General features: G+C 41.7%; 1 protein-coding gene across 1 annotated transcript in view; it reads left to right on the top strand.

Moving 5' to 3' along the window:
* Positions 1 to 23287, top strand: part of abhd3 (abhydrolase domain containing 3, phospholipase) — a 108302-nt gene that overhangs the window by 48992 nt on the left and 36023 nt on the right. Inside the window, exons 3-5 of the mRNA XM_060824037.1 lie at positions 3096 to 3278; positions 11177 to 11222; positions 22706 to 22818. Of these exons, the coding sequence (XP_060680020.1) occupies positions 3096 to 3278; positions 11177 to 11222; positions 22706 to 22818 (342 nt within the window). The remainder of the gene's footprint in view (positions 1 to 3095; positions 3279 to 11176; positions 11223 to 22705; positions 22819 to 23287) is intronic.

The following is a 23287-nucleotide window of genomic DNA, read 5'->3' as shown; positions in this document are numbered from 1 at the left end:
AGTGGGCTGAGAGATAAATGGGAGGGAGGTGGGGCTGGGGACAAGTGGCTGAGAATGCAGTAGGGAGATGAAGGTGAGGTGGTAGGTGATAGTCGGAGAGGAGGGTGGTGCGGATCGATGGGAGAGGTGCTGGATAGGTCAGGAGGGTGGTGCCGAGTTGGAGGCTTGGGACTGGAATAATGTGGGGCGAGGGAAAATGAGGAAACTGTTGAAATCCACATTGATCCTGTGTGTTTGCAGGGTCTCAAAGCGGAATATGAGGTGTTCTTCCTCCAGGCGTCGGGTGGTTAGGGCTTGGCGTTGGAGGAGGCCCAGGACCTGCATGTCCTTGATGGGTGGGGGAGGTAAAGTGTTCAGCCACAGGGCGATTGGGTTGGTCGGTGTGGGTGTCCCAGAGATATTCTCTGAAACGATCTGCAAAAAGGCGTCCTGTCTCCCAGATGTAGAGGAGACCACTTCGGGTGCAATTGACACATAGATGACGTTGGTGGAGGTACAGATAAATTTCCTTCAGATGTGGAAAGATCCTTTGGAGTCTTAGATGAAGGTGAGGGCAGTGGTGTGGGCACAGATTTTGCACTTCCTGCAGTGGCAGGGGAAGGTGTCGGGAGTGGGGTTTGGGCTGGTGAAGGGGGGCGGGGGGAAGGGGCATGGGTCTGGCGAGAGAGTTGAGGAGGGAATGGTCTTTCTGGAATGCTGATAGGGGTGGGAAGAGAAATATATCTCCAATGGTGAGGTCCGTTTGTAGGTGGCAGAGGATAACGCAATGTATGCAGAGTTTCGTGGGGTGGAAGGTGAGGACCACGGGATTCTGTCCTTGTTGCGTTCGGAGGGATGGTGTACAACGGCGGTGATGCGCAAAGTGGAGGAGATGTGCTGGAGGACATCATTGACCACGTGGGAAGGGAAATTGCAATCTTGAAAGAAGGAGGCCATCTGGATTTTACTGTTCCATGTATCCAACGAAGAGGTAGGCATAGCCGGGGCTCAGGTGGGTGCCCATGGCTACCCTTTGGTTTGGGGAAAGTGGGAGGATTGGAAGGAGAAGTTGTTAAGGGTGAGAACCAGTTCAGCCAAGCCAATGAGGGCGTCGGTGGAAGGGTACTGTTGGGACGGTGTGAGAGAAACAGAAACGGAGGGCTTGGTGGCCTTCATCGTGGTGGATGGATATATACAGGGACTGGCTGTCCATGGTGAAGATGGGGCATTGGGGGGTGGGGAAATGAAAATCTTGGAAGAGGTGAAGAGTGTGGGTGGTGTCCCAAAGATAGGTTGGTCATCCACCATGACGAAGGCTTCCAAGCTTTCTGTTTCTTCCTCTCACCCTGTCCCAACCAGTACCCTTCCACTAACACCCTCGCTGAACTGGTTCTCACCCTTAACAACTTCTCCTTCCAATCCTCCCACTTCCTCCAAATCAAAGGGGTAGCCCTGGGCATCGGCATGGACCACAGCTATGCCTGCCTTTTTTTATGGGTATGTGGAACAGTCCATCTTCTGCAGCTACACTGGCACCGTTCACCAACTGTTCCTTCACTACATCGATGACTGTATCGGCGCTATCTCATGCTCCCACAAGGAGGTTGAACAGTTCATCAACTTCACCAACACCTTTCACCCCAACCTCAAATTCACCTGGACCATCACGGACACCTCCCTCCTCTTCCTTTACCTCTCCACCTACATCTCCGGCAACCGACTAACCAACGACATCTACTACAAGCTCACTAACTACCACAGCTACCTAGACTACAACTCCTCCCACCCAACTTCCTGTAAAAACTCTATCCCTTATTCTCAATTTCTCTGCTTCTGCCGCATCTGTTCCCAGGATGACCAATTCTACCTGAAAAAATCTCAGGTGGCCTCCTTCTTCCAAGATTGCAAATTCCTTTCCTACATGGTCAATGATGCCCTCCAAGCACATGTCCTCCAGTTCACGCACCACCGCCCTTGAATTCCACCCCTCCCAACACAGCAAGGACAGAACCCCCTCTGGTCCTCACCTTTCACCCGACCAACCTCCACATACATTGCATCATCCTCCGCCACTTCCACCACCTACAAAAGGACCCCACCAACAGAGATATATTTCTCTCTCCACCCCTATCAGCATTCAAAAGAGACCATTCCCTCCACGCCCCCACCAGCCCAAACCTCACTCCGGGCATCTTCCGCTACCACCACAGGAAGTGCAAAACCTGCGGCCATACCACTCCTCTCACCTCCGTCCAAGGCGCCAAAGGATCTTTCTACATCTGACAGAAATTTATCTGTTTCTCCACCAATGTTGTCTACTGTATCCGTTGCACCCGTTGTGATCTCCTCTACATCGGGGAGACAGAATACCTCCTTGCAGATCGTATCAGAGAACATCTCTGTGACACCTGCACCAACCAACTACATCACCCCGTGACTGAACACCTCAATCCCCCCCACCTCCTACTCCATCAAGGACATGCAGGTCTCTTTCATCGTCAAACCCTAACCACCCAATACCTGGCGGAAGAATGCTTCATATTGCACTTTGGGGCCCTACAACTTAATGGCATCAATGTGGATTTCAACAGCTTCCTCATTTCCCCTCATCCCACATTATCCCAGTCCCAAGCCTCCAACTTGCCACCAACCTCCTCATCTGTCCATCACCTTTTCCATCTGTCCACTCCATCCTCCTCTCCGACCTATCACCTTCTCCATCACCTTCATCTACTTACTGCATTCTCAGCTACCTTCCCCCCAGCTCCCACCCCCGCCCCCATTTATGTCTCAGTCCCCGGCCCACCAGCCTTATTTCTAATGAAGGGATTATACCTGAAACATCAATTCTCCTGCTCCCTGGATGCTGCCTAACCTGCTGTGCTTTTCCAGCACCACATTCTCATCTCTAATCTCCAGCATCTGCAGTCCTCACTTTCTACTAATAAAAAAAGAGCAGAGTGGCAACAAAGTATTGTTAACGCTCCTCAGAAAATCTGGCCCAATGATTATATCAGTTAATGAGGTTCTGAAGAAAAGAAGAAAATGAGATTGCTGTATAATAGTGTATTGAAAATTGCTACATATTTATTTTGCTAATTGTCTCTGCATTTCAGTGAACTTATTAAGACGCCAGATGGTGGACATATTTCCTTGGACTGGAATGATAGTGATGAGAATGCATTGTATCCTATCTCTGCTACAAGACCTATTATCCTTATCTTACCTGGACTTACGGGAACAAGTAGGGAATCGTATATACTGCACATGGTTAAACAGAGCGAAATACTTGGATACAGGTAACAGTTAACTCTTCTTGAGTCTTGTATTTTTTTGTTTCCAGTCCATGCATAATTTTCCACTCAGTGGAGAGCAAACAACAATCTTTTATGTGTCTCTCAAAACAAAAATATTAGCGCTGGGAAATGGAACTGATTTCCATTTTTGGCATTCCAAAAATAGGTAAAACATGGTTTAATGCAGGGTATAGCTCCATTTGCTTTCTTTCAGCTAAGGTCATACACCACTCTCAGAAGGTTATTCTCTCCAGCAATAATGTGATCTTTGTTAGATCAGCCAAATAGGTTAATCCCAATTGCATTAACTCAGTTGATGTTATTAATATTTACAGAAGGCATAGCATGTCTATGTGTTTATTTAAATACAAGTATGATAGACAGGTCTTATGCCTAATTCAATCCAAGTTAGATCTCAACACTGAATATCAATAGCTACTGTAAGCAGTTCATATTTACACACATCAAAGACAATGTAAAAATCATCAGACATTTGGCCTGGAATTATGAATGTTGCACCTCATCCACTTCACGCCAGACTTTCATGTCATGGAGCCTCTGACCTTTGAAAATGGCAGATAGGAGAGGGATCTGGAAGTCTTTGCCCCCTTTCCCTCCCAGCCCCCCACCCACGCCCCCGCACCAATCCCAACAGATCACATGTTTGGTGGTAGAGGGAAGGAGTTGGTATGGCTCTTACTTGAAAGAAACCAAGATTCAGCAAAGCCATTTGAACTCAGTTCTAAATTCGAAGAAAGCCCATCACAGTAAAGACCTTATCTTGCAAAGTGGGAGTCATGATTTTATGGATAAGAAGTAAACAACCATAAAGGATGAATAAGGTATACAGAACTCCCAATCTGCCAGGCTATTAAAATATTCAACCATTTAAAAGTTGAAAATACCTGCCTCTGTCACTGAGAGTTTAAAAAGATCAAACTGTGAAATTATTTAAATTCCTAGTACTTTAAAAATTTGCAAGAAGTCTACAATTGCCAATAAAAGTTAAAATAACTCGAGCTGTAGCATTACTTAAATCCCTGGCTGCAGCTACATTTGTTGACCTGACCTCAAGGGCTACCATCATATCATTGTTAATAATTCTGCTTTCCACAACATACAATTATCCCAGCAGGGGGCTGCAAATTATCAATTTGATTGACAGTCAGAGGTTATTAATGGATTAGTTACCTGTCATTGATGTGATTTTATGAGTACAAGTCTGCATCTTCTTATGTGATTAAAATTTGAGAAACTTTTAAAACTTTGAATGGGATTTCATTAATCAGAATGTTTATTTAGAGAAGCTGTAATAGATTTTTTTAAACTGTATTTAATTTCAACATGGTTCCTGTAGCTGGTCATGGTAAGGGCAAAAGGTTGGTGAGTGGCATCTTGGCAGGCAGGGGTATTAAGTTACATTAGATTACTTACAGTGTGGAAACAGGCCCTTCAGCCCAACAAGTCCACACCGACCTGCTGAAGCGCAACCCACCCATACCCCTACATTTACCCCTTACCTAACACTACGGGCAATTTAGCATGGCCAATTCACCTGACCTGCACATCTTTGGACTGTGGGAGGAAACCGGAGCACCCGGAGGAAACCCACGCAGACACGGGGAGAACGTGCAAACTCCATACAGTCAGTCGCCTGAGTCGGGAACTGAACCCGGGTCTCAGGCGCTGTGAGGCAGTAGTGCTAACCACTGTGCCACCATGCCGCCCACCACTGAAGCTACATTGGGCCTTGGGGGAGGCATGAGCCAGCATGGATAGGGCACAAAGGGAAGGTACAATGTAATAATGTGGGAGGTGTGAAGGCTAGAGGGCCCAATTAATAATAAAACAATTGGGATGAAGTTCCAGAGAACAAATGCAGGCCTTTTAACATCTTAGCACTCACTGAAGCCAACTCCCATCTGCATAGTCATAGAAAGCCTGTTACCTGGTGTCATTTGATTTTTGAATGAAGTCATAGAATCATGAAGTTGTACAGTATGGAAACAGACCCTTCTATCCAACTCGTCCATGCCAACCAGATACCATGGCCCCATTTGCCAGCATTTCACCCATATCCCTCTAAACCCTTCCTACTCAAATATCCATCCAGATGCCTTTTAAATTATGTAATTGTAGCAGTCTCTACCACTTCTTCTGGCAGCACATTCCATATATGCACCACCCTCTGCAAGTAAAAGTTGTCGCTGAGGTCCATTCTAAATCTTGCCACTCTCATCTTAAACCTACATCCTCTAATTTTGGACTTCCCTGGTCTGGAGAAAAGATCTTGGCTATTCACCCCATCCATGCCCACCATGATTTTATAAACCTCTATATGGTCACCCCTCAGCCTCCAACACTCCAGGGAAAACAGTCCCAGCCTATTCAGCCTCTCCCTATAGCTCAAACTCTCCAATCGTGGCAACATCTTTATAAATCTTTTCTGAACCCTTTCAAGTTTCACAACATCTTTCCCATAGCAGGGACACCAGAATTGCACACAGTATTCGAAAAGGGGCCTAATTTCTGTACAACTCACCATGACCTCCCAACTCATTTCCCCGCACAAGTGAGTGAAGAAATAACAGGATAAGATAGAAGAATATGTAGTTATAAAGATGTACAGGAGGGAAGGCTTTCAATTCTTGGGACACACGGTGTGGCACTGGCAAGGTGATACCTGTATAAGTCAGATATGCTGCACCAGAATAGAGTCTGAGATTTTTGAGGGATATTATAATAATACTGTTGGGGAGACTTTAAACTAATTCTGCAGGGATGTGGGAACCAGGAGACAATAATAGGTATGCATCTGGTGATGCCATTCGGTGATCACCTGCACTCCACCTGCCCCATTTCCCCAGAGTGTATATTGTGCCATTCAGAACAATCGTTTTCCAAGGTGGGTATACCAAGCTAGGACATTTCCTGATGGGCTATCCACTCCCACGAGCAAAACTCTGGCCTAGATTCTCAGTGAAATATAGAAAATACTTCATTGTTTACTATAATTCCACATTGCCATGGACACTGTACTCTTTCTAGGAGAATTGCAACTTCAGGAAGCATGTCACACTTAATTTTTTGACTTTGTGAAATAATGTAAAATGCTTTAAAGAGAACCAGTGGCCCCTTTTAATAACTCATATGGTTTTTCTTTATGTTTGGTTGCAATTCTTATCATCAATTTATGGGTGGTATTTTATAGCCACACAATAATGGGTCTGTGTTTGGGAAAGGCAGGAGGTGCTGTAAAAGATTGTGGCCTTCCTACCAACAATCCCACATCTACCCAACATGTTTTCCTCCAAGTCATACAGCATTGATTTGGAACTTTATTGTTGATGGTTCTTTGGGTCAAAATCCTCAAACTCTCTTCCTATTAGCACTGTGAGTGCCCATGGAGGCCAAAGACCGCAGCAAATCAAAAATCCAGCTCACCGCTACTTTCCACAGGGAAAATAGGGATTGGCAATAAATGCTGGTCAAGTCAGCAATGCCCACATCCCATAAACTAACAAGAAAAGACTACATATTCAGACGTACAGACTTGTCCTCTGCTGTAAAAAGGAACATGTGCAGCATAACACTTGGGTTGAATTAAACAAATGTGCGGGGGAGAATACTTCTTTGGTCCATTCTCTGTGACACATCAACTAATTAGAATAAATTTGTTAACCAATAAGCACCTTTTTCTCATGCAGTATGATTTGATGCTCATTTGGAAGTTGTTTTTTTGCATCTGTTTTGATGAATTAAAATGAAAAGCTCCATTGTATGTCTCATGTTTCAACAATATTCAAGTTCTGTACTACCAAACAATTATTTTAACAAATCTAACTTAAGAAGTTGATTCACAGCCATGCTGCATAGCCTCACCTTTGAAGATGTGTATTGTATCTTATAACTGACCATACATAACTGAAAGTGTCATATTCTAGATTTTACATTTGCTGAGAGGTGTTTTTAGTCAGGTGCAGTTACTTTTGCATGATCAGCACAGCACTAATGTCTTTTGCTGCATCTGATGCCTTTTTCTCTCAAGGGCATGAAGCAAATAAATAAAATTAACAAAACAATCCCAGAAGGGGCTTATGCTGCATCAAGTACTTATACCAATTAGTTATCTTAACACCAGCTTGCAGCAAAACCATCAAAATAGTTGTCCTGCCTAGTTATCCAATCTGTCACTAAAATATCAAACATATAAGACCCCAGATCCCATTTCCAAACTCATACAAATAGTTTAGGAACAGAATAAGGCCATTTGGTCCCTTGAGCCTGCTCCACCATTCAATTAGTTGACAGATGATCTGTTTGTTTCATTTTCTCAGCTACCCTGATAAATGTTCATTCCATTGCCTAACAAGAATCTATTTAGCTCCAACTTTAAAAATATTAATGTTCCCACCTCCACTGCCTTCTGAGATAAAGAGTTCCAATGTTGCACAAACCTCTGAGGGAAAAGAAATCCATCTCACTCTCTGCACTAAAAAGGTGAAGTGAATCTTTCAACAGTGCTCCCTAGTTTCATGAATTAACCGTGAACCAATAATAAATATGTTGCAGTTTGCCACAGTGTCCACAAAATAGGATAACCACTGTCAGCTAAAGTTGCTATTTCTAATTGTTTTCTGTGTCTGTGTCATGCTCCAGCAGCTGGTTATTACAGACTAGGCTTCCTGAATTTGCAAATTGAGTATCTAATGGCTGTGAAATGACTAATTTCGAATGTTAGACAGTAGCTGATCTATCCCAGATAGGGTTCTTTAACAGTTTCTATAGCTATTGTACAAAGTGTACATCTTATAAAATGAGAAATTTGTCTATGATGGAAAAATGGACAGAAATGGATTTTACTCTGAAATGGCAGAGAATTTATCCATCAGTTTGGAATGCATCTAAAAATGTTTTCCACCACCATTCTGTGAGAATCCTAAACTTGAATTTATTTGGGTTCCTAAACCAATTATTTTTATTATTGATAGCAATTCATAGGGCTGAATGGTGACACCGTGGTTAACACTGCTGCCTCACAGCACCATGGACCTACGCTTGATTACAGTCTTGGGCAACTCCGTGTGGGGTTTGCCTGTTCTCCTTGTGTCTGTTACATTGCTTCCAGGTGCTCCGGTTTTCTCCTACAAAGTTGTGCAGTTTAGGTGGATTGGCCATGCTAAATTGCCCTGGAATGCGCAGATTAGATGAATGAGTCATGGTAAATGTGGGTTATGGGGATCATGTGCGGAAGGTGCTCATTGGTGGGTTGGTGTAGACTCAATGGGCCAATATGCCTCTATCTGCATTGAAGGGATTTCAGAGCTTATTGTGAATTTTAATCCCCCTGTACTCTGTTGTAAAGATAGAAAATCTCTGCAAATCAAAACGTTTATTAAAAGTAAGTTGAGATCACTCGAAATTTGTTTCCTTTTAATGTAAGATCAAAAAAGTAACTATCAAAACTGGTGAATGTTTAGAGTGTTGATGCAGACCAACCTTCTGTGAAACACCTCACCTAATTTTACTTTCGTTGAAAATATTATTACCATTATGTACAATTTATATTAATAACTTGAATGAGGAAAGTGAATATACTATAGCCAAGTGAGGCAAATGATGAGAATAAAATAAAGAGGCTGCAGAATGCATATGGGCAGGTCAATCAAGTGGGGAAAAGTCTTGATAGATACAATATAACTGGGAAAATGTGAGGTTATGCATTTTGACAGGATGAAGAGAGGAATTGAATATTATGTAAATGGAGAAAGACTACAACACAGAGGATCAACATGAATGAATTATGAAAAACTAACACACAAGTTCAGAAGTTGGCTAGCTGAAAGAAGACAGAGGGTTAATGGGAAATGTTCATCCTGGAGTTCAGTTACTAGTGATGCACTGCAAGGATCTGTTTTGGGACCACTGCTGTTTGTCATTTTTAAAAATGACCTAGATGAGTGAGTAGAAGGGTGGGTTACTAAACTTGCGGATGACACTAAAGTCAATGGAGTTGTGGATAGTACTGAAGGATGTTGCAGGTTACAGAGGGACATAGATAAGCTGCAGAGCTGGGCTGAGAAGTGGCAAATGGAGTTTAATGTGGAAAAGTGTGAGGTGATTCACTTTGGAAGATGCAACAGGAAGAAAGAGTAGTGGGCTATTGGTAAGATTCTTGGTAGTGTAGTTGAGCAGAGAGATCTCAGTGTCCATGTACATAGATCCCTGAATGTTGCCACCCAGGTTGATAGGGTGGTGAAGAAGGCATATGATGTGTTAGATTTTATTGGTGAACGGATTGTTTTTGGAGCTACGAGGTCATGCTGCAGCTGTACAAAACTCTGGTGTGGCTACTCATGGAGTATTGCGTACAGTTCTGGTCATTGCATTATTAGAAGGATGTGCAAGCTTTAGAGGGCGTTCAGAGGAGAATTACTGGGAAGTTGCCTGGTATGGAGGGAAAGTCTTATGAGGAAGGGCTGAGGAAATTGAGGCAGTTTTCATGAGAGAGAAGAAGATTGAGAGGTAGCTTAATTGAGACATTCAAGATAATCAAAGGGTTAGATAGGGTGGACAGTGAGAGCCTTTTTCCTCCCGTGGTGATGACTAGCATGAGAGGACATAGCTTTAAATTGAGGGGTGATAGATATAGGACAGATATCAGAGGTAGTTTCTTTACTCAGAGTAGTAGGGGTAAGGAATGCACTGTCTGCAACAGTAGTAGACTCACCAAGTTTAGGGGCATTTCAATGATCATTAGACAGACATATGGATGAAAATGGAATAGTGTAGGATAGATAGGCTTCAGATTGTTTCCACAGGTCGGTGCAACATTGAGGCCGAAGAGCTTTTACTGCTCTGTAATGTTCTTTGTTCTATGTTCTATGTTCGAAGTTCAGCAGCTAATAAGGAAGGTAAATGGAATATTGACCTTATTTCAAAGGGAATAGAATATAAAAATAAGGATGCCTTCCTAAACTATACAAGGCGCTAGTTAGACCATAATTGGAATATTGTGAATAGTTGTTCCTTTATCTAAGGAAAGAAATATTAGTTTTGAAGGTAGTCCAAAGAAGGAATTTCACTGAGTTGATCCTGGGTATATAGGGATTGTCTTGTGAGGAGAGGCAGAGTAGGTTGGCTTATAGTCATTGGAGCTTAGAAGAATGAGAAGGAACCTTAATGATACAAACTAAAGTTTTAGGGGAAATTACAGGGTAGATGCAAAAAGGTTGTTTTCCCTGTTGGAAAAGTTTAGGACTAGAAGGATAAGGGGTAGCTTAGAGTGAAGGGTTGTCCATTTAGGAAAGTAATGAGGAATTTCTTCACTCAGGAGGTGGTGAATCTGTGGATTTCTTTATCACAGAGAACTGTAGAGGTCTGACTGTTAAGTATTTTCAAAGCTGAGGAGAAACTTTTAATCATGAAGAGAATCAAGGGTCATGGGGAAGAAGTGGAATTGAGGATTATCAGATCAACCATAATCTCACTGAATGGTATTCCAGACCTGATAGCTGAATGGTCTACTTCTACTCTTACACTTTATAACCTTATGTTCTTGATCCCCTATCAAAGTTGAAAATTAAGCTTATTAGCTTTTTAACAATTTTCTGAGGTAACTTAAAGTCAAACCTATTAATTAAGCTCCGCCGATGTCAGCAAGCATAAACTGTTCAGTTTTTAAGAGCTCGTGAGAAAACACACACTCTCTTGAAAAGATCCTTCAAAACCTTCTGCCAACACTTCAATGGGACAACAATGGCCTTCCATGCTATCTTTCCTTCCATTAGTGAAACTTACCTCTATATATGTTATGCCTTGAAAAATATTCTCATTTTTTAGACTTCGAAATTAAATATTGGTGGAACATGCACAAAAATATTTTTTTGGTTTTCTTTTAGATCTGTTATTTTCAACAACAGAGGAGTGTCTGGAGAGGAATTGTTGGTAAGTTTTTAAAAATAAATTCATTAAAACTCTGGGATGTTATGGATAGAGCAGGGTTACGAATGGATGTTCCAGGATCCAGGGTTTAGATCTTTCATTAAGATCAGGGAAAGTGATAAAAGAGGAGAGGTGTGGCCTTGTTAGTCAAGGACAGTACAATGATGGCTGAAAGAACTTTTGACGAGGACTTGTCTACTTAGGTGGTATGGACTTAAGTTAGAAACAGGAGGAGAGGTCACACTACTGGGAATTTTTTATAAGCCTCCACAAAGTTCCAGGGATGTGGAAGAGAGGATTGGCAAGACTATTCTGGGTAGGAGTGAAAGGAACAGGGTGGTCATTATGGTGTCTTTAACTTCCCCAACATTGACTGGAAATGCTTTCACTCTAGTACATTTGGATGGATCAGTTTTTGTCCAATGTGGGCAGGAGGGTTTCCTGACACGATATGTCAAAAGGTCAACAAGAGAGGAGGCCACACTGGATCTGGTACTTGGTAATAAACCAGGCCAGGTGTTTGATTTAGTGGTAGGTGAGCACCTTGGAGAGAGTGACCATAATTCGGTTATGTCTAGTTTAGCGATGGAAAGGGATAGGTACATGCCATAGGGCAAGATTTATAGATGGGGCAAGGGCAATTATAATGCAATTAGGCAAGACTTGGGAGGCACAGAATGAGGTCGCAAAATGCATGAGATGGGGACAATTGAAATGTGGAGCTGGTTTAAGGAACAGATATTGTGTGTCCTTGATAGGTATGTCTCTGTCAGGCAGGGAGGAAGTGATAAGGTAAGGGAACTGTGGCTTACTAAGGAAATTGTATCTCTTGTAAAGCAGAAGAGGGAGGCTGATGTAACATTGAGGCAAAATGGTTCAGATGAGGCGATGGAGAGTTACTGATTTGCTAGGAAGGATTTAAAGAGAATTAAGAAGAGCAAGGAGGGTACATGAGCAGTCTTTAGCAGATAAAATAAAGGAGAACCCTAAAGCTTTCTATAAGTATGTGAGGAATGAAAGGATGACTAGGGTAGGAATAGGACCAGTCAAAGACAGAAGTGGGAAGTTGTGTATGGAACCTGTGGAGGTCGAGAGGTGCTAAATGAATATTTCTCATCTGTTTTCACTCAGGAAAATGAGAAAATTGTAGAGGAGAAGACTGACATTCGGACTATTAGACTAGAAAGGGTTGAGGTTAATAAGGAAGAGGTGTTATCAATTCTAGAAGGTGTGAAAGTAGATAAGTCCCCTAGGCCATATGGGATTTATCCGAGGATTCTCTGGGAAGCTACAGAGGAGATGGTGGAGCTTTGGCCTTGATCTTTGAGTCATCATTGTCTACAGGTTTAGTACCAGAGGACTGGAGGATGGCAAATTTTATGCCCGTGTTCAAGAAGGGCAGTAGAGATGACCCAGGTAATTATAGACCAGTGAGCCTTACATCTGTTGTGGGAAAAGTTTTGGAAAGGATTATAAGAGTTAGGATTTATAATCATCTAGCAAGCAACAATTTGATTGGAGATAGTCAACATGGTTTAATCAAGAGCAGGTCATGTCTCATAAACCTCATTGAGCTTTTTGAGAAGGTGACCAAGCATGTGGATGAGAGTAGGGCAGTTGACGTGGTGCACATGGACTTCAGTAAAGCCTTTGATAAGGTTCCACATGTTAGGCTTTTAGAGAAAATGTGGAGGCATATGATTGAGGGTGATTTAGCAGTTTAGATTAGAAACTTGCTTTCTGTAAGAAGGCAGCGAGTAGTGGTTGATGGAAAATATTCAGCCTGGAGTCCAGTTACTAGTGGTGTGCCACAAGGATCTGTTTTGAGACCACTGCCGTTTGTCATTTTTATAAATGACTTGGATGCAGGCACAGGTGGATGGGTTAGCAAGTTTGCAGATGACACTAAAGTCAGTGGAGTGGTGGACAGTGTGAAAGAATGTTGCAGGTTACAGGGGGGCTTGGATAAACTGCAGAAATGGGCTGAGACGTGGCAAATGGAGTTCAATGCAGATGAATGTGAAGTGATTCACTTTGGGAAGAATAACAGGAAAGCAGAGTACTGGGTCAATAGAAAGATTCTTGGTAATGTGGATGTGCAGAGGGATCTTGGTGTCCATGTACATAGATCCCTGAAAGTTGCCACCCAGGATGATAGTGCTGTAAAGAAGGCATATGGTGTGTTAGGTTTCATTGATAGAGGGATTGAGTTTCGGAGCTGTGATGTCATGCTGCAACTGTACAAAATGCTCGTGTGGCCTCATTTGGAATATTGTGTACAGTTCCGGTCGTCCCATGACAGGAAGGATGTGGAAGCATTGGAAAAGGCGCAGAGGATATTTACCAGGATGTTGCCTGGTCTTGAGAGAAGGTCTTTTGAGGAAAGACTGAGGGACTTGGGTCTGTTCTTATTCGAGAGAAGAAGGCTAACAGGGGATTTAATAGAGACATACAAGGTGATCAGAGGATTAGATAGGGTGGATAGTGAGAGTCTTTTTCCAAGGATGATGATGTCGTCTTGTATGAAGGGGCTTAGCTGCAAATTGAGGGCTGATAGATTTAAGTCAGAGGCAGGTTCTTTACTCAGAGTGGGTGTGAGCATGGAATGCCCTGCCTGCCAATGTAGTTAACTTAGCCACATTAGAGGCATTTGAGCAATCCTTGGATAAGCATATGGATGATGATGGGATAGCGTAGGGGGATGGGCTTAGATTAGTTCACAGGTTGGCGCAACATTGAGGGCTTAAGGGCTTGTTCTGTGCTGTATTGTTATATATTCTATGATCTGTTTACATCTGCATAACATTTAAATGCAGTGGCAAGAATCCAGAGAGATTTATAAGAATGGATGAGAAACTTTAACCATGAGGACAGATCAGAGAGGTCAGAATTTCTTTCCTTGGGAAGAAGGCTAAGAGGCGTTATAATTTAATGTGGTCTGAGTAAAACTTTTTTCACACAGTAAGTGGCTTAGTCTGGAATGCACTGACTAGAAAAGTGGTGGATGCAGGTTCAGCTGAGTCATTTAATAGGAGCTTGGGTAATAATTTTAAGTTGGAATATGGAAAGAAATGGGAAAAAGGTAAGTGAATGCTACAAAGTCATGATGTGGATTTGAACAGCTCCCTGCAGACATGATGGACCAAATGGCCTCCTTCTGTGCCTTAACAATTCATCGATTCTATGATTATGCTAAGGCCAGATTCCCAACACACCAAAGTAAATGTCAGGGGTGAACCTGTCTTCTTGAATTGTTACAGTTCATGTGCTGTAAGCAGACCCACAATGCCGTTTGGGAGGGAATTCCGGGATTGTGACCCAGCAACACTGAAGGAACAGTGACGTATTACCAAGTCAGGATAGTGAGTCTCTATGAGAGAAAGCTGCAGGTGTTGGTCTTCCCATGTACCTGCTGCTCTTGCCTTTTTGATGGAATTGTTTGTGGATTTGAAAGGTGATATCTAAGGTGCCATGTTGAATTTCTGCAGTGCATCTTGTAGATGGTACACACTGTTGCTCCTGAGTGTCACTGGTGGAGGGAGTGAATTCTTGTGGATGTGATGCCAACTAAGCAGGCCTTGGAAAGTCTTGAATACTGAATTTGAACTGTACACTAACGTTTTTACTGAATGCTGTATTGGAGGCTGAGGGGTGACCTCATAGAGGTTTACAAAATTATGAGGGACAAGGATAGGATAAATAGGCAAAGTCTTTTCCCTGGGGCTGGGGAGTCCAGAACTAGAGGGGATAGGTTTAGGTGAGAGGGGAAAGATATAAAAGAGATCTAAGGGTCAACGTTTTCACACAGAGGGCAGTAGTGGAATGGAATGGCCTGCCAGAGGAAGTGGTGGAGGCTGTTACAATTGCAACATTTAAGAGGCATTTGGATGGGTATATGAATAGCAAGGGTTTGGAGGGATATGGGCTGGGTGCTGACAGGTGGGACTAGATTGGGTTGGGATATCTGGTCGGCATGGACGGGTTAGACCGAAGGGTCTGTTTCCATGCTGTACATCTCTATGACTCCATGAATTGAGGAATAGAGGGAGAATATCAATAAGTATATGACCCTTTTAGGCTGGGTCAAAGAACCTATTTGATGTGAAGCAGAGGAACAACCACTAATGATTCTTTAAAAAATGCAGTTTATTGTTTAATGGCAGTTAGATACACATTGTTACTGACTATTGAAAGACAATGTTGAATTAGCTGATATAGAGAAACACATCAGTCCTCCTTGAGCCAACTGCCAACAAGAGGAAGAACACCTCATCTTCTGCCTCGAGACCATACAACCACAGGCATCAACATCGATTACACTAGCTTCCAAAGCTCCCCTTCCCCCATCTCATCCCAGATCCAGCACTCCATCTTGGCACAGCCCTCTTGGCTTGTCCTATCTATCCATCCTCCTTCCTACATATCCTCTCCACCCTCCCCACTGACCTATCACAATTACCCTCCACTTGCATCTGCCTATTGCTTTCTCATCTACCTTCCCCCAGCCCCACCCTCACCCCTCTATTTACCTCTCAGTTCTATTCCCCCTCCACATCCCTGATTAAAGGCTTATGTCTGAAACGTTGATTCCCCTGCTCCTCGGATGCTGCCTGACCTGCTATGCTTTTCCAGTACCACACTTTTTGACTCTGTCTCTCCAGCATCTGAGATCCAAAACTGTTTTCTCCCTTTAGCCATCTAAGACTATATGGCATCATCAGATTGGGTGAAACTTAATGGAGACTCCAACAGTAACTTTTTCAGAACCATTATCTTGTATAACATCTCTTCCCATGTTTTTTTTCCACAGTTAACATTGTACATTCATGTATGTATTACATATACCATGATGCCATCTCCCACCTGGTCTCTGACTTCACAAATTCAGGCAGTCTGGAAGTTTCAAATCCTGGGAGACTGTTATAACTTTGACTTGAGGGATTGCTAACTTTGTTTTTGACCGTGGTATGGTCTGTAAATAATCTCTCTTCTGGAGAACGTTTTGTCTCTTGGATGTATCTTGTGGAGCACCTCATTCCTGCTAATCAACTGCCCAGTCCGTTACTTAATCTAATGGACCCTTGCTCTCCTGAATGTGTTTTGCAGATGAACATGGACTGTTCAAGAACAATGCTCACCACCAGCTTTTCAAGGGCAATAAATGCTGGCCCAGTCAGACATGCCAAAGTCCCTTAAGTGAATAGAAAATTTAAAAAATATTTTTCCTGTTGAATCAGGAATTTGCCCCACCTAGGATATCTTTAATCTCATGAAATTTTATCATGGAAGTGACTGCTTAGTGGAGTACCTAGATTTTTGAACCCAGTATTTATTTTCTTTTGATTGTGTCCTAAATCAATGGGTGTTAATCTAGCTTCTCTGTAGTTGATCTGCATTTTGCACAAATGAATCCTTATTTTCAAACTGCTGATTGATCCATATTGAATTATTGCAAACACTTTGCTTTAACATGATAATTATGTTGTAGATCTTTATTTTCTCTTTGTGGTGGTTCTGGTGCAGCAGACATTTTCCCCTCTTCAGTTGTGGTACTGGAGAATTGATGATTACTAAGTATTATCCTGTCACTGACAATGGTTATAACACTTTAAAAGATGAAAAATGTCAATGTTCATTTAAAAAATATAAGATATAGTCACAGAAGTAGACCATTAGGTCTATCAAGTCTGCTTCACCATTTAATAAGTTCATGGCTGATCTGACAAACCTCAACTCCAGTTTCCTTTATTTTCCCCATAACCATTGATTCTCTTACTGATTAAAAATGTGACTATCTCAGCCTTCAAAATACTTAATGACCCAGCCTCAACGGCCCTGTATTGTAAAGAATTCCACAAATTCACTGCCCTCTTGGGAGGATAAAGTTCTCCTTATCTCTGTCTTAACAGGCAACCTCTTACTCTGAGACTATGCCAGGCAAAAGTGAGGACTGCAGATGCTGGAAACCAGAGTTTAGATCAGAGTGGTGCTGAAAAAGCACAGCAGGTCAGGCAGCATCCTCGGATGCTGCCTGACCTGCTGTGCTTTTCCAACACCACTCTGATCTAAACTTTGAGACTATGCCATCTAGCCCTAGACTTTCCCAGAAGATCGGTTAGCTCAGCTTATTAGAGCATGGTGCTAAAAACGGCAAGGTCGTGGGTTCAATTCAAAAATGGGTGGCATGGTGGTACAGTGGTTAGCACTGCTGCCTCACAGCACCCGAGACCCGGGTTCAATTCCCGCCTCAGGTGACTCTCTGTGTGGAGTTTGCACATTCTCCCTGTGTCTGCGTGGATTTCCTCCGGGTGCTCCGGTTTCCTCTCACAGTCCAAAAATGTGCAGGTTCGGTGAATTAGCCATGCTAAATTGCCCGTAGCGTTAGGTGAAGAGGGGAATGGGTCTGGGTGGGTTACGTGTCGGTGTGGACTTGTTGGGCCGAAGGGCCTGTTTCCACAATTTAAGTAATCTAATCTATCTGAGAATAATTATTCTACATCTAACCTGTCAGGGCTGCTAAGAATATTGTATCTTTCAATAAGCACATCTCTCATTCTTTTCAACTCCAATGAGTACAGGTCCAACCGACTCAATTTCTCCTCAAAAGAGACAGTACCTCCATACCTGGAATCAGCATAGTGAATATTCTTTGGACTGCCTCTGGACTGGACTGTACAAATTCAATTCCTGTACCAGCTGAGGTGATCATAAAGGTCCTACTTTCTCAACCTCTCCCTCACCTGAGGCATGGTGACCCTCAGGTTAAACCACCGATTGTCTCTCTCTCTCTAATGAATACTGGCTTTAACTTTCACTCTATTTATCTTGCAGGGTTGCCTTTAGTTTTCTTTTAATACTGAGTTATGCAATCCGAACCAATGGATTTATCTCTGCAAATTGTAACTTCAGGTTCCTCTGTCAGGTATTCATTCTGATAATTCAGTGGCACTTGCTTTTGTGTCAAACTTATAGTTCAGGAGACCTTTGTTCACTTAAATAGGTTCTGTTAATCTTGAGATGTTTGGATCACCAATTGTTTTTAAGATAGTATTGTAATACTTTTTCAATGTGATTCTATCACATAAATATCTTTGTGTGAGTAGGCAATTAACATTTCGCTGCCCAGAATTTATGCTTTCTTTGGTTGTAACCTCAGAAGTCTTCTATCTCTTCTGTTATACTATGTCTGCGTTAGCTTTTAAATAGTGGCTTTTGTTACCATAATTAATTTCCAGTGCTGCAACCTCAGTGTAAAATATGTGTTTGGCCATCGATTTCCCAACAACAGCCATGCTTTGCGGTGTCTACTCACAATCATAGCAGTTATGAGCAGTGATTACTCTTTTTATATGGCTAAGCCTTTTTTAGGTTATTTTGTTATCCTATTAATTTAAAGATTTTCTTCCGTCTACTCGATTGGGATATTCACCTTTATGGGTAAAAACAAGGACTGCAGATGCTGGAAACCAGTCTAGATTAGAGTGATGCTGGAAAAGCACAGCAGGTCAGGCAGCATACGAGGAGCAGGAAAATCGACGTTTCGGGCAAAAGCCCTTCATCAGGAATAGAGGCAGGGGGGCAGGTGCACCTTAATGTTCACTTACTAGCCAAATCCCTAACCAGGAATAATCCTACAGACTCACGTTTCCCAATCAAACTTGTCATCACTAGGCACAGCTAGTTTTTCAGTTCTCTTTAGCTCTCACTGCTTCTATTGCACTTCATACTAAATCTAGCTTGGAATGCTGATTATTCCTTTTTTTTGGTCTTTCTACCAATTTCTACTGACAGCTTGCTGGTTCCAGTACTTGCAACACCTCACTTTCTGTGTGAGTGAACCTGCAAGCAGTAGAACTGTAAACTCACATGGTCGATGAGAAATAGATCTTCTTTCATCGTTGCTTAAGCAATGATGTCCACATCTAATCACCATGTGACATTTGTCAGTTGAAAGATACTGACACCAATTCTCTTTCCTTGACTGGGTCTAAATCTACTTGGTTCGCAGTAGAAGAGAAACAACCACAAGTGAGTCTTAACAAGTGGAAGCACTATCATAACAAAGTGGAGTTTATTGTATGATAGCAATTAGGTGCAAGTTACATTAATGAGTTACATATTGTTGTTAAAACTGTTGGAAGACAGAGAGCATGGATCTACCTCCTTTAACATTCAAGGCGATTCCCAATTCCTCACCAAAACTGTAATAAATTAATAAGTTGGATGGATTCTAAAGACATCGCCAACATTCCTATCGGAACTATTATTTTATACAATATGTAACTTCACTGAAACATCTAGCAGAATCTTGTGCTTGGTCAACTGAAGGATTATCTAATCAAATAGAAAATTATTTTAGGTTATGATTGACTAGAAACTGAACTGAACTGGACTAGCCATATAAATGTTATGGCTACAAGAGAAACTCAAAGGCTAGGAATCCTATGATGAATAACTCACGTCCTGATTCCCCAAAGCCTGCCCACCGTCTACAAGGCTCCAGTCAGAAGTGTGATGGAATACTCTCCACTTGCCTGGACAAGTACAACTCCAACAATACTCAAAACTTGACACTGCCCTGAACAAAGCTTGGTTGGGCACCACCTTCACAAATATTCAATCCCTCCACCACCAATGCTCAGAAGTAGCAGTGTGTACTACTACAGGATGCACTGCAGAAATTCACCAAGGCTCCTTAGAGAATTCCTTTCAAACTCACAACAACTACCATGTCAAAAGACAAGAGCAACAGATAAACAGAAACATCATGGCATTCAAGTTCCACTCCAAGCCACAAATCATCCTGACTTCAGAGTCGCTGAGTCGAAATCCTGTAACTCCCACCCTATCAGTTTTGTGATGTACCTATGTCAAATAGACTGCAGTAGTTCAAGAAGGCAATTTATCACCACTTTCTCAAGGGCAATGAGGAATCAACAATAAATGCTGGCCCAGCCAGTAACTCCCACAACCCATGAATGAAAGAAAGGACAAATGATCCAACTGTGAGAAAACATCTGCTGAGAAAAAAGAAACTTACTTTCAGCAAAACTATCAACTTGTGCAGTGGTTAATCATCAGCTAAAGAACATCAATGGCTTTGTGCTATGCTGAGAGGTACTTCTAAGCAAAGGTCAATTGAAAAAAAAGGACAATTTATAGAAGAGTCCCAGAGAGATCAAGACCAGAGTTATGGATATAAATGTAAAAGTCAGAAATGGAATGATTGTCAATGACTGCATAATGTTCCACAACATTCATGACTTCTCCAATACTGCAGAAGTCCATATCTAGACTTGGGCTGGGAAATAGTAAGTAACACTCATAGCATAAAAATCCCAAAAAAAGGCTATCTCTGACGGAGAGAATCGAACCATCACCCTTTGACATTCAATGGCATTGTCATCATTGAATCCTCCACTAATCCTAAAGAGTTAGCCAGGTCAAGAGCAACTCACCACCATCTTCTCAAGGACAACTAGAGATGAATAACAGGTGCTGGCCCAGTCAGCAAAGCCCATGTACCCTGAATTAACTTTTTAAAAATATAGAGGACACCACATGATGGAAAGTTTACACCTGTTCAGCATGAGAAAAGCAGTGCTCTGAATAAAAAACATTGAACTACTTTGCACTCATTTTTCTGGAAAGCAGAAAAGCAAGCATATAAAGATGGTTGCTAGAGATTTGTCAGGATGACGATCAATTTGCACAGATGTTTAAAGTGAGGTACAAGCAAGGAAGGCAGGTGTACATCACAAACATTTTGTCGAAAGCTGACCTAGTCAGCTGAAGAAAGCTAAGGCTGCCTACAGATTCAATGTAAAGCAACAGTGAAACGCGCTCTACAAAGAAATCAATCCTTCAGAGGCATTGAAACTATTCAGGTGAAACAAACTACACAACAAGATATAACTTTTCAGTGGTATAGAAAATAAGGTTGTCAGGAGGTAGTCTAGTGTATTCCTCCTCATTCTATGTTCTGGTAAGTATCTTTAACACAGTTTTTTTGTTGGAAGCCTGTCAAGAATTTTATTCTGCTTGCAGTGTAGACCTGATTTTCATGCATTCAGCCAGACTGGCTGTCTTAGGTTAAACTAATATGGCAGAAGGGACCTCATATGTATGTTAGGTTCCTCAATTAGAGATGAAAAGATCCTTGTACCAGTTTCAGGAATACGTTTTGACTACATGCATTTTGCCTGCACCATTGATGCTGGCAGCGGTAATAAGTGTTTTTAAATGTTAAAACTTGACCAGGCTTTCTTGAATGAATAAAAAAAAATGAGTGCATTAATTACTACACACAAGAATAAATACCAATGAAACACACATGCACACAGATTAGAAATAAGAGTAAGTCCAAACAATTAAAGTAAAAATAAGACTACATGATCAGTCTCGGAATTATTTGAAAATAAAGGATAGTTAAACACTAAAGCTGTTACAGTTGAGGTTACTGGTAATGTTGACATTGGTAATTGAACAATCAGTTTCATAATCCTTAGTTTTGTAGATTAGTTGAGATTCTGTAGAAGTTATGATTCCTTTTTTAACTGATTTGCAGCACTCAAAGTGAGTGAAGAACTTTACCTGCAACACAGGAGTAACTAGGGGGTAGGTCTTCAACAATGAATCCAGGCTGGTACATACAAAAGCTTTCATTCTCTCTGCAGAAATTCACACAAAATTCTTAGATAACACCTTCCAAATCCACGTCCACTTCCACTGAGAAGGACAAGAACAGCAAATACGTGGGAACATTACCACATGCAAGGTGCCCATCAAGCCACTCATGTTGGATTAAAAACTGGCAATTCCCTCTCTAATTTCATTGTGGGTCTACCTATTAGCACATGTACTGCAGCACTTCAAGAAGGCAGCTCACTACCACCTTTTCAAGGGCAAATAGGTACTGGCAAAAAATGCTGATCCAGCAACGATGTCCATATCCCATGAGAGAATAAAATAAATGTCCAGTAGAGCTGAAATTAGCTTTTTTAAAAACCAGTTCTTATGTATTCTTCAAAGGGATAAATACGAAATGCACTACATTATAGACATTTTTAAATTTGTAATTCCCAAATGTGTTTTTCACAGGGTGGCTGATACATACAAAATGGACAGATTGGACTGTGAACTCTTGTGACTACAAAGTGAACAAGGGGCTGATATGCCTCTGGTCAACAGGAAGTTATCAATGTGGATTATGTCTCAAATTCCAATGATTCTGGCCAGTGGTCACGACAATATGGAAAGTGAGCCTGGCTCAGGAGAACAATCCCAACAATTAATTTGAAAATTCCAGTTTTTTTTCACAAGAGGATTCAGTTTTTAAATTTCTGTTTCATATTTCCACCTTATAATTGAACAGTGAATTCCAAATTTATTTAATTTAAGGTGTTGCACCTGAGAATAATTTACTTTGATTTCCACAAGCAGTAGCCCATATTACTCACTATACCACTCTGTATGGCTTGTTCTAGACTCCCAGAACATATTGTGCAGCGAACACAGAAGATTTGGAAACAGTCATTTCACATGTACAGAAAACATTTCCACAAGCTCCACTAATGGCTGCTGGTGTCTCCATGGGCGGGTGAGTTATCATCAAAATGAGAAAACAATTTGCAACATGCAATAATCTAAGGTGAAATTAAGATTGTTTAAGGAACTGCAGGTGGATTTAATACAGATTTTAAGACGTCACACAGATTAGAATGGGAAGTGGCAAAAGTAGAGAAGAAAAACCATTAGAAAAAATTAAACTGCTTGTATTTATTTGGCACCTCACTTGAGCTATTATAAAGTTTTGCAATGAATTACTTTAAACAAACAAAAGGCATCATCCATTTTGTAAATATTAAGACCCACAAAGAGCAATAAGATAAATGGAACGGCTAGAATAAAGAAAGAATATCAGCCATTTAAATGCAGCTGCAATAAAATCCATCTGCAAATATGTACAGCTGGGATGCAAATTAGTCTGTTCCTGGCTCATTAATTTCTGGTGTAACAAAGTGATGCTGCAAACATGCAATTTTATGTGCTATTGTCTCCCGGAAGTG

This window comes from Hemiscyllium ocellatum, chromosome 4 (assembly GCF_020745735.1).
Source record: "Hemiscyllium ocellatum isolate sHemOce1 chromosome 4, sHemOce1.pat.X.cur, whole genome shotgun sequence".
Taxonomy (NCBI): Eukaryota; Metazoa; Chordata; class Chondrichthyes; order Orectolobiformes; family Hemiscylliidae; genus Hemiscyllium; species Hemiscyllium ocellatum.
The sequence above is the reverse complement of the archived record's forward strand: the minus strand, read 5'-3'. Positions and strand labels throughout refer to the sequence as shown.